The sequence below is a fragment of the Miniopterus natalensis genome, chromosome 14 (genome assembly GCF_054644295.1).
Source record: "Miniopterus natalensis isolate mMinNat1 chromosome 14, mMinNat1.hap1, whole genome shotgun sequence".
NCBI lineage: Eukaryota > Metazoa > Chordata > Mammalia > Chiroptera > Miniopteridae > Miniopterus > Miniopterus natalensis.
The window spans coordinates 24212065-24227273 of NC_142094.1; the positions used below are offsets into that span (position 1 = coordinate 24212065).

The 15209-nt window shown below is 37.8% G+C and overlaps 1 protein-coding gene across 1 annotated transcript in view; it reads left to right on the top strand.

Moving 5' to 3' along the window:
• Nucleotides 1-456: 456 nt before the first annotated feature.
• The window catches only part of LOC107526073 (catenin alpha-3), a 285926-nt gene continuing 271173 nt past the window's right edge, over nt 457-15209 (top strand). The window contains exons 1-2 of the mRNA XM_016198423.2: nt 457-488; nt 9386-9489. Coding sequence (XP_016053909.2) covers nt 9391-9489 — 99 coding nt within the window. The 5' untranslated portion in view covers nt 457-488; nt 9386-9390. The remainder of the gene's footprint in view (nt 489-9385; nt 9490-15209) is intronic.

Sequence of the window (15209 nt, forward strand, 5' to 3'; positions counted from 1 at the left end):
TATATTAAAAATAATTGGAATATTCTAAAGTAATTTAGAAGTTTGATAAGTTCAGGGAAGTATCACATTTCATACTTGTTTTTAAATACTTTCTTTCCACTCTTAAAATTCTTAAAGCCCCTTTTGGAATTTATAAGATTTTAGACACATAGTGCACACAAAAGTTATGTTTAAAAGCTCATACTGGAACATGTGATTATTTTATTGCAAATTTGAAAAATATAATTTCTAGTCTGATTCTACTGTTTGATGTCGCCCTTCACTGGCTGTGTTGCTTTAAGGGCACCCATCCCCCGCTTCCCGCTCGAGCCACTGTGTCCTGTCAGTCATCCTGAAATACACTAGGGTGCTTGTCAGGCTGTTTGCTAACAGATGCATCATAAGCCAAATTGTGAGCCATAATAGTGGCACTGAATTTCTAAACATAAGAAATTGCTTAGACAATTGGTTTAGTGTCTGTATATGGGCAATACTCTGTCCTGCAGTAGGTGAGTGAGTGTCAAACTTTCTAAAATCAAACTTTGCTGTAAGACATATCCTAATAATTATAGATTATCTGTTGCTTTGGTTAGATAACTTTGGGGAAATAAAAGGATATTATTTCTATAAAATGGGGGGAATAGAAACTGCTGTGCTGTGCATTTATCACTTTTATAACTAATTTTTCTTTTAATAACACTAAACTCTAAACTACTTTATGAAAGCTCCAATTTTATAAATATCTACTTTTCTGAATAGATTAGCAGGAATTTCAGATTTAGATAAAAGTGTGATTCTCTTGCAAATTTCATCTTTCACAACAACTCACGCACACTCAATTGAGCAGAGGCTCAGTTCTCCTCTTTGGAGTATTTATTAGTGGTTTTAAAAATAGTGCTAAAACAAATTCTCGTGTGCCAAGGCCCAAGCTATCGTAGTCTTACATCACAGCATTTAAAAATTCCTACAGTGTAGCTGAGCTATTACTATTTGAGTAACTATGCAAGACACTGGAAGCTTTGCATTCTTTAGATGTAAAACTTGTGCAGCAAAGCAGGTTCTTTGTGCAAACAATTTAATTTCTATTATGGGCCTCTAACCTTAAATTGTGCATGTATACTTTTCCTGTATTTTTTGTATGCAGCCTTAAATATTTTTAAACAGAGAATTGATAAAAGCAAAAAGCAACAAACCAACAAACAAAAAAACCAAAACCAACCAACCAAACAAAAAGCCCCAACAAACTCCAAGAAAGTTGTAGATTTTAATACTTGTATGTTTAATATGGTAGGTAATGGTTAAGAGGCAGCAAAGAGTTAAAGTTTTAAGGCTTTATCTAGGATAAACGAGAAGAGATTGCCTTTGCAGATTCATGGAATGATTATTTATTTATTCCTTACCTTGTTCTGGAAAGGATTTAAGATGACTTATAAGGCTATATGAAACTGAAGATAGGATAAATTAAAAATGAAATAAAAGAAGAAAGAAAAACAAACATGAGAGTATAAAACAGAGCCAGGAAAAGGCAAAAAATCCAGCAGCTCTCGACGATGATTTTGTGCCACTGGGTGTATTATTGGGTTGATGGGAGAGAAAATACAGGGCCGCAGAAACCTTAGGGGGGAATTTCATACAAACCAGCTCTCTCCCTTACCGAGGGTGGCAGGCCAGAGTGAGAATATGTTGGGCAGTGAATACTGAGTACACTTTAAATGTCACTTGTGTTTTGATGAAAAAAAAAAAAAAGTGGAGAACTGTTGCCCTTTCAACCCGCACACTTATTTATGTGGTCACAAGTGTGGCTCTAAGTTTTCTAGGACAGAAAAAAAAAAAAAATTGGCCTATTACTCAATTAAGAAGAAAGAATAAAGAGGTTTAGTTTTTTGGAAACAGCAAGAATTTATCTAAATAAGGTCAAATATCTACATGTTAGAATGGACATTATCAAGCCAATGTTCAGAACAAAATATATTTAGTAATTTTGTATGAATCTAGTTCAAGTATTTTTTTCTGTTAGATTGTTGTAAATGAGATTAAATTTGATTCTTCCTTTCACTCTTTCCATCAAGTGATAAATTTAACTTGAATTTTAGCTTCTGTTAGGTTGAAATTAACTGGATCAGTCTAACTGGGAATAAAGTTGTTGGGTAGGAGGAAAGAATTCAGAGGCGGGATTTCTTAACGTATTTTGATCTTCATATACTCAGAAAACAACTACTGTGTTGAACACTCTGGGCTCCGTGCTGTGCACCATATTAAATCCAGCTTGTGTAAGTGAATAGCTTAGAAACTCAGTGCTTTCACTCAATAGTATAGGAAAAAAGACAACAATGTAGCAGTTAAAATTTTACTAAAGATCTTCAGTGATATCTTCAAGTAATAACATGATAATTCAGGGACAATCATTTGGCTCCTTTTTATCCCATTGTTAAAAAATAAGATTAATAAGAAATCATTATTATTTTTTAAAGTAGTACAATATCAAAGAAAATACTGAAAGCTTTTATTTTTGTTGTCTTGTACTGTAAATACACATGTGGGTTGGCTTAGAGTTCTTGCCAGAAAAAAATTATAAATTGAATAGATAACACATCAGATGCGTGGGATGATATCGAGGATAACCAGTACACACAGGTTGAAACCTGGGGAGAGAATATTATTATTTAACATTGATTTTTAGAGAGAGAGGAAGTGGGAGAGAGAGGGAGAAAGCTGGAGAGATAGGACAGATCAAATTACCTTGAGTCATTTAGTGGAGCCTGAATTTATTGTGTCATAATGGAAAATCATTAAGTGTTTTAAGCAGGGAATTAGTGTAACACTATCTTATTTTATATTAGAGAGATGATTTTGGGATTAATTTGAAGAACAAATTAGAGGAGTAAAAATCTAAAAGAAGGGAGACCAGTCAGGGCTATCGCTGCAAAGTCTAAGTAAGTCACTGAGGGTCTGAACTAAGGAGGTAGCAGTAGGAGTGGAGAGGAAGAGGAAGGGGGTAGAAGCAATGTGAGAATATTTTAGAATGACATTCCAGTTGCTGGGTTGGGTGCCCAGCTATACGGTGATATCATTAATCTAGATCAGAACTGAAGATGGTGGCCACAGGTTTTAAGGAAAAGACCATGAATTCAGTTTAGAGGTACCTGTGAGATGGCCCAGTGGCCAATGGATTTGGGGCTCTGAAGCTCAGGTGAGAGGTCTGGACTGTGGGTAAAGTTTTGTGAACCAGAAGCTCTCTGTAGAACGGAGACCCCAGGATGAGAGAACAAGGCAATGTGAGGAGAGGCTGGGATGTAAGGGACTGCACCCGGGTAAGGGCCTACTTAACAAAGGTAGTAGGTAAGGAGGAGCCAGCAAAAGATACTGGGAAAGAATGGTCAGAAGAGTAGGGGAGAGGCATGAAAGCAGCGTTTTAAAGCCAGAGACGTCTTGTATTTCCTGTTCAGAGAACAGTTAGCACGTGGCATGAGAGATAAGTAGGGTTAATAGGTATGCCACCACAGTTCCTGGAGAAACTTTTAAAAAATAGAACTTAGATGGTTAGATTGAAAGAGTCTGGTGCAGACTTTTAAAAACTCTTTTCAAGGAGTATGGAAAATGGAAAACCAGGAGGCAGAGAAGAAGCTGAACTTCTCCAAACAGTCACATGCTATCAGTTTTCCCAAGTGTAGGAGTATATTTATAGAAAAATGAATTTAGTGTTTTTCCCCCTCTAAGATGGCTGCAGAGTAGGTAGAAGCTATATTCACCTGCTTCAGGCCCCAAACCAGATTCATAGCTAAACTATAGAGCAATCAACCTGAATAACCAACTGATGGTTACCTGAACTGAAATGTTGTAACCAAGGATTTACAGAAGCCAAATAGAGACTGGTAAGGATGGGGGAGACACGGACAGGATTGGCCCCCGCCCCCCACCTGCTGGGGCTGAGAAGCCAGAGGGGTGTCCGCTGCAAAACTCCTGCCCCCCAGGAGTGTGGGTCCTCGGAAGGAAGGAAGGAAGGAAGGAAGGAAGGAAGGAAGGAAGGAAGGAAGGAAGGAAGGAAGGAAGGAAGGAAGGAAGGGAGATAGATGAACTTAGTGTTTTCAGAGACTTTGGTTTCATTTTCTTTATTCTGATAAGCAGGCTCTTATTTATTTCCAGCTAACCAGAGAACAAAGAAGAAAGAGGAGATTTTTGGTGTCAAATTGCAGTTGACTAAAATTGCACTTTCTTTACCATTCTCTTTTTTGTTCACTACCTTTCAAAAAAATAACAGACCTTAGGAGAATTCTTTTCTACTTGAGCTGTCTTATAATAATATGGAGTGGAGCTGACCCACAGGCCCAATGGATTTGCAGCAACCAAAGCCACCGTCGCTTTCAAGGTGTATATGAAGGGCATGTTACTTCTGCCCTTGTTGCTTAAACTTGATGCCTTGTAGCTGAAGGTTATTCTTGTTCTGAGTGATTTAATAAAAGCTTCTCTGAGGTCTTATATATTATATTATCTTCTTAGATTTCAACTGGACTAATTTAGTTCTTTGGCTTTTAAAATAATATGTAGGCAACTTTTATGCTGGGCTTATATGAGATGGGATCGCATAGGGTCTAGATTCAGGTATAATTTTTATATGGATTTTACAAAATTAAGTTGGAAGGCATTGCTACCCAGAATAATCACGGGGCATTTCTGTCCTTTCTACCTAGCTGCAATTTTGAAAATGTGTGGCATTGTGAAATATAGGCTGAGCTTTTAGTGTGAACTGGCATTTTATAAAATAACATGAAGGATGTGTTATCAGGAAAAGTGTAATGAGGTCATCTTGTAAGATTCTTATATACAGTGTTATTTTTCAGTTAAATCGTAAGTTGAATTATAACTTTTTGCTTTCTTTATTTTGGAGGGAAATTAGACTTGACCAGCCATTCATGATCAGAGGGACATAATGTAAAACCTAAACATAAGTAGAATCTGCTTTCTTTGTTTATTTCTTATTGCTTAAAGCAATCTTTCAGATTAAAATTTTTTTTTTTTTTTTGCAGCTTTCATCCAGGTTATATGTGTGGGGAAGCAAGTTTTATTTTGGTTACTATGGCTAGAGTAAGCACATGTTTTAATGTAATTTAATTTTGTTTGTTTCTTCCCATACAGAATACATAAAACCTATTTTTTTTGGGGGGGAGGGTAGGGGCTTAACTTGATTATTTCTCAAAGAACTTCAATTAGACGACTAAATAAAGCCTTAATAAAGAGAACTTTAAATGCTTCCAAGAAGCTTTCTAAAGTTTGAATTACAAGGTGCTAAAGACACTTTTTATTGTAAAGTATAACGTTTTGTTCTGTCAAAACCTAGAATTCATGGGAGCTAAGGAAATAAAAACTGCAGACTCTTGGGAAGGAGACATGTAGTGCATTGTAGCACATTTAACAGTTGCAGCCCTAACCCTGGAGCATAACTTCTACGTGCCACTCTTGAATTGATCTCAAGGGGCTCAAGATCCTTTATGAGGCTTTTGAGCAGTAGGAATTTTTGAAAAGGAGCATCTAGGCATGTGGCATTTAGAATTCGAAGCCAAGAGATCCTATAAAATGAGGCACCAGAGGGAAGCTTTGTTTTAAACTCTTTTGTTATGAGAACAAAGAGTGGAAACAGTTTTGAATAGTGATTACAAGCTCTGTGGATGATAGAGACATGCTTATGTTAAATGCAGATGGTAGATGCTGCTCTTCTACTGAAAAGGGAATAATAGGATCAGCTAATATCTGTTGAGCCATTGGTAGGTGTCAGGGATATGGGCTAAGTTATGGGTTTCATATGGATTTTCTTATTTAATCTTCAATGGGTTAAATAAGAACCTGCTTCTGCCCTTGCCCCCAACCCCATACTTCCTCTTCTTCTACCCTCCCTCCCTCCCTCCCTCCCTTCTTTTTTTTTCTTCCTGTAGTGATCCTTCCAGAATAAACCAGACCATGTTTCTTAGTGCTCAAACCCATGCAGTAATTTCCACTGAGCTCACCATGATGGGCAGCCACCCCCCCCTACCTTCCTGATCTCTGGTACGAAGCTCTGCGTAGCTCACTCCACTCCATTTACACTGGCTACCTTGCTGTTCCACACACACGCCAGCACTCTCTGTCTGAAGGATCTTGCTCTGTTTCTCTGCCTGGAATGCTCTTCTCCCAGGTGTCTATTTGGCTCATTTCCTCAGCTCTTCAAGTTTTTGCTCAAATGCCCCCTTCTCAGTGATGCTAATCTTGGTCTTATTTAACAATGCAATCTGCTCCCAATTTCTCTATCACCTAATCCCACTTCTGTGTTTCATTTTAATCTTTTTTTCATAGCATGTCATTTTCTAATGTACTAAACAATTTTCTTTCTATTATGCTTTTGGTCTTTCCCTCCTCATGACTGCCGCAAACTAGAAACCCAATAAATATAAACTGAACGAATAAATGAATGATGCCTGACAGTCTAGGGGTGCCTCTGATCTCACACCATTTTTCTTTTATAGGTGACTCAAAGGGTAGGTAGAAGAGCTTATACAGATTATTGATCTCCAAATAAATGCATGGAAAGTATTTACAAAGTATAAGAAAAAAGATCTGAAAAGAAAGAAAGAAAACAATTTCTTCATTATATATATATTAGGCAATTGCCTGATTTTATTGACTTTCTCAGAAACCTCAGATCCTTTTGTTGACCGAGTAAGTGAAGGATGTTTGTATTTCTTGGCGGGTCAAACAAGCCAGCAAGTGATTTCATTGGATGCAGGGAGCTGGGGATAGGGTGTGATGGAGCTGGGCTTGGAAAAACAGGTGCATGTAGAGATTGTAGTAGAAATTTTTTTATTATACTTGTCCTCTTTCCATTTTACTTCACTCTAGCCAAGACTGACTTGTATAAAATCAACTGTGATAATATTGTGCAGCAAATCCCCCGTGTCCCCTTTTTACTTTTCTTTACTTAAACTTGTTTATTAAAATTTAGATTTTATTTTTGTCAATTAACCTTTGGTTCCAGTCCTTCACAATGTTCCTAACTGAATTATGATAACCTTTCTGAAGGGGACCAATGAGGAAGAGTGAGTTTTACAAAGTTTTGTTATACACTCAAAATTTTAATGACAGTGAAAATAAATGCTCCCTTTTAGGACATTGTTTCAGTACTTGAAAATCTTTTATTAGTTGCTCACCCTTTCTTCTGATATTTTGAAAGTGTCCAGTATTAGATAAGATTAACATTTGTGATGATTGTGGGGACATTTCGCCTTTATATTTCACTCACTAGAGTTTCATCAGATGAGATCCAGATGACTCTCATGAATACTGGTATTTTAATCTAGTCTGTCTGTCTCCAAACCTGTACCTTTTCCACTTTATAAAACCATCTCTGTTGGATAGAAGTTCAAAAGAGGCAGATTTAACTCAACATCAGGAAGATCTTTATTAAAATAATCACTGGCATCTAGTGGTATAGTGAGCATCTCATCATTTCTGTTCAACTATCTAAGCCCAGTACATTGTTGAAATGAAGGATATTATAGAAGGTATTCTTGAGTTGTCTGGGAGGTATTACCTAACTCTTAAGATTTTATGGATTATAAAATGTAAATGCCTTGGAATGTAATACTTGCAGGTTAGTAGGATTTTTGTTTTGGACCCACTTTGTAGTATTTCTACAAGAGGTTGCTAACAATTTGTCAGACTTTGACCTTGCTTTGACTTCATTTGCAAAATTCTGCAGTTTTCTGCCTATTATTGCCCTGATCTGCAATAAATCAGGGTTTTTACATCCAAAAGACCCAGAAGATTTTTAAAAATAAGAAACAGCATTATTCAAGTAATAATTATATGTAGCCAAGGTTCTTTAAGGACTTGTTGGTTTATTATTTTACATTTTTTGGCATGAAAAAATGAACTCAACAACTTTCTTTACTTAGTGTGTATTAAAGACAGGATCACACAATTAGGAGATAATTTGGCCAAATTAGGTTTGTCTTTTATCTGTTGGTTGAAAAACACTCTTAAAGCAGGATTACATATGATGTGGATAATTTTTGCTCTCCTTAATTTTTTATTTTCCTTGTCTCTAATTATGGAGCTCCATGTAGCTTTGAAAACCCTGGGCGAATTTTGCAGTGAAAGGACATGTTTTTAAAGGCTGTGAAGGTTCACTTAGATCTTATTTTAGTTCATAACAGTGTCCTCTACTTCTTGTCCCTGAGATGAGAGAACAAAGCAGTATCAGCAACCCTGACTTGATTTATATGTAGGACAGTACCTGTCATGAGAGGGTAGCAAGTAAACCCTGTTGCGAGTACACATTTAATAGAACCCTAGTGGTTATGGAACTGAAGGACATATTTTATTGTATAGATTGGCTCTCAGCTATGCACAAAGGTCACCATGGGAATATCCTATCTGTCAATTTAGATTTGCCTGTGTTAGAGGGAATTAAAGTGGTAGATGGAATGATTGGAAAAAAACAAAACCAAAATGAAAAACCTGACTGAAACAAAACATTTCAGTCCTACAAATGCATTTAAGAGAAACCATTGGTAATAGCGTTGGGAGCCTTTCTTGGAGCATATCTCCTGCATTTCAGATGAATGGCTGAGAAAAGAAATTGTGTTTTTACTTTAGAAAGGAAGTAAGACCTGTGAAAAGGAGAGAAGCAAGATAGTAAAGGGCTAAACCATAGGATTTGTGTCTTCCTATATTGACATATCACAGGATGATAATAGTAATTTATACTTTCATTTGAAAAGATATTCAAATAATATTTTTTCACATAATACAACTTGAATAACAATTTTTAAAGGCAAAAATAGCTTTAAAAAGTAAAAATATTTGAAGTGTAAAGAAATTTGGCTTGTATTCAACTAAACTACCTAGAAATATGCTACATTTTACAAAGTGTACTCTGTCTTTGCAATCAACAATGCTATTGGGTTTCATATAAAGCTCTCAACATTTACGCTAGTTTTTAGTAGATGAGTAAGTAAATATATTATAGGTATTTGAAAACATGGATGGAGTGATCCCAGGACACTCAACACATAAATTGTCCTTTCTCCCTTACTTCATATTGCTTATTAGGATTTCCTGAGTTGACTAGAGAGTGTTTTGGTGCTATACGCCTCATCAAATGCAAAGCCGCCTGGGCTGAGTGATTATTTTAGTCATGAATATGTGAGCATAGATTAATTTGTTAGAGGACATAAGCTCAGACAGCACGACCTCAAAGAACACTTGGAGAATATCTCATTCCTCTGTTGGTGGGCTTGACACCTTGGTCCTCGGAGGGCTACAGCTGATATTAGGAAGAGGTCCCGAAATCTCATGCACTCTATGACTTTAATTAGTGCCTTCCTTTAGAACCTATTTTTTTAAAATTAATAAATGTGTTTTGTTTTGTACACAGGCAGCATGTCAGCTGAAACACCAGTCACACTGAACATTGATCCCCAGGACCTGCAGGTCCAAACATTCACTGTAGAGAAGCTGCTGGAGCCTCTCATAATCCAGGTATCAACAGCATGGAAATTACAATGTGTAGTAACTGCAGAAGAATTAAAAAATGTGGGAAAAATAGATACTGAGTATGTTATCTAAAATTGTCCTTTTAAAGTATTGTTAAAATGTAAAAAAGTATGTATTTGGTAATAATAATAATACAATTCTGAAAGCCCTCTCTCCCCCGATTCTCTTTTAAAAGCAACAGCAATAATAATATAGGCTATCCCCCAAAATGTATACACACACTTGGAGTAATTATAAAGGCAGTGTTTATTAAAATATATTTCTTTTTCAAAATTGAGCTATCAGCTGTTAAAGTGTGTCTATATTTCTTTGGGATACCCTGTATGTATATGTAGTTTCCACAGTACCTACATATGGAATATAGTCTCTGATTATATTGGAAAACATTGCAAAAGAAGTTCATGATCTTTAAGTGCATAGTGCCACCAGATAAAGTTATCAATTTAGTAGCCCCATTAAAAAAATTCCCACCTTTCCTCATTATTTATCTTCATTTTATATTCCTTTGCTTTCAGGGTTTCACAGATATTACTTACCACCTCTGTGTATAACTCAAAGTCAAAATTACATTTTAATTTTTGGAGTAATTGGTCATAGATATTATTATGTCACTCTGACTTCTAAATTCATTTATTCGTAAATCTTTTTTCTGCTCTTTTTATAGTTACCAGAGCCTTCCCCACCAAACTTGATTTATTTCTAATCTATTTTTTTTTCTCCTCGGCACAGGTAAATCACTAGGTCATTCTGCAGGGATGTTCAGCCTGGGATATATTTCAATCATTTGCTTTCATTTTCTCTGTGTGATAACTTACAAAGTTGCATCCCTCTGTAATAAATTCCTCCAATGGATCAGAAATATTTTTTCTCAGCAATTACGTTTTTATGATTGCAACTGTAGACATCTGCACTTTATCACTTTCAAGATCCAAGTTTGGCAATGCAGTGCAGAAAGTCTATTTATGCAGAATTGCGACGAAAAGAATTTACATCTCTATGTTGTATACTCTCTGAAGGAGATTTAAACTTCTAGATTATGCTACAGTCATTACATAATGGAAATGTCTATAATCTTATTTGCCACAAAATATAATTTGCTATGTGTCAGATTCATGTTGAATGGAAGCAAAAAGAATTTACTTACTCAAAATCCTTTAAGATAAAAACAATAAGAAACTCCTTATAATATATTGTGTCCTATAAAGTTTTTTGGGGGACAAAGGTTCAAATGTATTTTCTGATGTAAATATATCCCTTGTTTTCAAGAGATAAATACAGAGTTAGATCAATAGTAATAAACATTATTCCTCCTGCTCTCACCTCTAAACTTTATAGTTTCTGCTTAGTACAGGCACTCAGGGGCCCAGCTAACACAGACTCCATCAGCGGTTACTTCCACAGCTGTAACAGGGTTAAGAGAACATGGTGAATCATACAAGGGCCACAGAAATGTTCACCTGGATGTGACATGTCAGTCCCACTCAAAGCAAGTGATGTGGTCACTGTGGATGCTGGATGTGTGATCCTGCCCTGTGCCCAGGAGAATGGGTATATTTGTGAACAGCCCCAATAACTGTTACCTTCCCATTGCCTTTTTAGGGATTTCTTTTTTGCCAAGTCCTCATTTACTGTCAAGTCACCTTTCCACCCTGGTCACAGCTGACTTTATCAGGGTGGGCAACTGACTTACTGACACTCAGTTGTAGGCTGGCAAGAAGCCTGTGAGGCAGGCTGGCACGAGAGCTCTGCCTCTGGGAGAGAATGGGGAATCGGTCCTGTCACTCTCCTCTTTGGGAAACAGACCCTGTACGGAGAGTTAAGCAGTGAGTACGTAGGGTTAGACAGTTTATCATGGCAAAGCTAAAAGACGAACAGAAAGAGGTAGAGGCATGGGGAAGAGTGAAGCAGTTTTCAAATTCGAGTCCACACATTTGTGCGGTGGAGGGACACTAAGATTACCTGGTCACCAAGGTTTTAATGGATTGTTCCAATTTCCAAACCACATTTGAATCTCAGAGTTACCCTCTCACCTCTGTGGGGTTGCACCGTTCCCAGTTTCCTTGTAGGCCAAATGCCCGTCCTTCTTATGCAGCCTGATGCCCTGGCCTCCTACCTCCTCATCAGTGCTTGGAAGTTGAACAGAGCTCCACTAGCAGCAGCACCCCAGGGTTCCTGTAATTGCCCGCATTATTTTTGTGGGAGTGGAGGTTTTCCTGCAAAACCTCTCCTCTGCTCTTCTTATCTCCAAATTTTGGACCATCTGGGGTATGACTCACCTGTGCTCCAAAAACCAGTCTGTCTGCTATGTTTTTCCTGGCTTCATCTTGTTGATGGTGGGCAGTAACTGCCAGTGATGCCTATTGGGAGACTGAAAATGGACATGTCAAGGTAGCCATGTCCCAAATGCCTCCGAAGCTGTGAATCCTCAAGGTGGTGAAATGGCACTGGGCTCCTGAGAAGAGGGCAGAATGCCTCTCTTCCCAACGGTGCTTCACTCTGTCACATGGGCCCTCGTGAAGCAATGCTTGCGCCTAGAGTCACACAGAATTCCTTTTGAAGACAACCCCTTTCACCCTCTTTGCCATCACTCCCCATCCTTGTTAGAGCCAAATCCAGTCCCAGTGGCTGGAGGGTGAATAGTGAATCCTTACTCCTCCCAGCACCACGCTTTTCTTTCCCCCCTGGCTCCTATGCACAACCTCTCTGCCACGCCCAACTCTCCACATCGTTTCTGTCTCCTCTCCTTCAGCCAAGGGAAAAACAAAACAAAACAGAAAAGGCAATCATGCATATTAATTTATGCAAATAGATGCCTAGATGCCCCAAGGGTTCATTTCCCAGTGTTCTACAGACAGATCTGATTGACTTTCAGGTGGCAGAAGAGGACATGCTTTGGCTTCTTAGCCTCCTGGAATATAATTTCCTTTGTTTCTTTCAGTACAGAATTCAAGTTTTGTTTGTGCTTTTTCCCCCTGTCATTTCTATAGGTCGTTTTGAATGATCATGATGCCATTTACTTGTTTCCTTGGTTTTATCTCTAAGCTTCTTTTTTTGTAGCCTTGATGATTAATCTATTACTAGAATTTAGATCAAGATTAATCTTGAAGGTTCCAAGGAAATCTCAAAGTCAAGTCTACACACATATAATGTTCTTGTAGGTTATAAACAAACATTTGAGTTTTGACTATAACCTCAACAAGTAACCTTAAAAGTTAGTAAATTAAATGGTTTTTAAACACTTATAGGCTCCAGACTTAATAAGTATAAAAATGTTATTTTTATGGTAGAATAAAGCAATAAACTTAATTCTACCTCAATAATGTTTTAAACCTTAAGGTGATTCAGTATAGTCGAATTGATTCTAATAAAGTGAATTCTTCTATTTCTGCTTTCTTTTACCGCCAGAAAACTGCTCCCGTGGGAGAGTTGTTAGGCTATAGTATTCCTTGAGAAACAAATAGTTGAGAGAAAGGAAGCCAGTCTTAAATTAAAATAAGGATAAGAAAAAGCAGTCACTAATTGATTAAAATAGTGTGAGACCTGCTGGAGTATGCATGGCTGAGCATACAAGGGATGCCCCCACCACCAGAACTGGTACCTTGGAGATTAGCTGTGGTCAGATGCCAGTCTCTGCACACGCTTCACCTCTTCTCAGCTCACTTCTTAGGCTTTCACTCTGCCAGACTGATTTTCTTTCTACTCATTCCAATGTTGTTGCCCTGTTGTTCTGGGTTCTCTGATCATCCCAATCCACTCCACTTCCAATACTTTATCTTCCAATCCCAGCTCATCTTTCCCTCACAAATTCAGATTAATCCCACAAATATCCACTTCTAGTTTAGCTGCGGAATTAAGATCTTTGCCTTGTAAACAGATTCTATAGAGACCCAGGTGGTATCGATTGATAAATCCAGATCCCCTTGCTCTTTTATTGAAAAATTGCTAGATTGGAGGGAGCTATTGTAGTTCAGCCATCTGAAAGGATAGAAGAGTCCATATGTCCCCAGATGTGGTCATTTTTACTGCTTGAGGTGATTCTACCTTTCATAGAATGCCCTGTGCTATTTGAGAACACCCAGCTTGTTTAGGAGATACTTCTGCAGTTGACAACTTTATGACTGTAAACCATTGGTCAGCAAACTTTTTCTGTGCATGTCTAGATAGTAAATAATAATTTCAGCATTGACAGCCATAGGGTCTCTGTTGTAACTACTCTGCTGTTGTAGTTTGGAGGCAGCTATAGACAATATGTAAACAAATGGATGTGACTGCATTCCAACAAAACTTTATTTATAAGAACAGGCAAGTGGGCAGATTTGGCCCCAAGGTACTTACTTTGCAGTCCTCTCCTCTAGGCTGTCAATTTTCTCATGGAGATACTCTGTACTTACTGGTTAAGGAAGGGTAAGAAATGGTCACTATCCCCTGTGAGAAACACAGAAGCCTCACTTGGGAGGAGAGTGCTAATTAAGCAATTCAGAAAATTCCTGTTGCTGTCGAGATCCTGTTAGCTCAGTGGTTTTCAACCCTGGCTGCACATGAAAATCACCTGGGGAGCTTTTAAAAATCTTGATGCCCAGGACACACAGGAAACCAATTAAGTCAGAATCTTTGGGAGTAGGACCAGGCAGTAATTTTAAGAGCCCCCAGGTGATCACAGTATGGGAACTGCTGTGTTGGTTGTTATGTCAGCCAGTAGTGAGCATGGCTCAAAGCTTAACCTAGAATGGTGGCCCTTCGATGTCTTTTTAATGAGATTGAGTGGTGCTCATTTGGAATAAATTTATAAGGAATTTCTAGGGTAACCTCCTGCATCAACTCTATGTAATATGCTCAGGCAGTCCTCCTAGGTCCCAATAGGACTATTAGTAGCTACTGCAGGTGCTTGAGTGGTGAAGTCATCAGGAATTTTCAAACTCTGTTACTCATATTGTTGCTCTGCAACTGGGTCCTTGGAAGGGACGCCCAAGGGTGATTGTCCTGCTGGGCGGAACCTGTGCAGTTCTTCTGAAGAGGTTCTACCTTTCCCACACCCTGACTTAGGCCTAGTTGTGCCCCATTCCAACTCTGTAATCAGTCTTACACCAAGTGATTCTGTATTCCAGAAATGGGTTTGGAGTACCAGGAAGCATGACCTGAGAAATCAGCAGATTTTCAAGAGCTAGTGTTTCTCCTTTAGGGTGTTTGGAACCAGGACACAGTTTGTTATAATCTAGACATAATTTTTAACTCTGGAAAGTTACTTAACCTTGTTATAGATGAATTTGGAGATATATGGTATCACAGTACAGAATGCTCTACAAATTAAGGCTTAACAAATGTGGTTTGTGATTTACAGACAAGTTTTTTCCTTTTAGGAAACAATCTGCATTCTTAACCCTGATTTGCAAGATACTCTATTTCTTCAATTTAGACACATTTCCCACATTCTCCACCTTACATTTTTAACATTTCTGAAATTAGGATGCACCCTACAACGGATATGAACATTTAATGTAGTTCTGCTTTTTGGTTCTTGTAGGGGATCACAAATTTACCTACAGTACATTTTAACTCCTTTATCTTCCATAAGTGATCTGATCTTCTTCATAAGCTTCCACCCCCTGGAGACTGGGATTAATGCCTTGTATTTCAGCCAATAAGATTAGTAAACTGGTGTGATTCAGCAATGTAAATAATCCCTTTAGGTAAATAGTCTCTTTAGA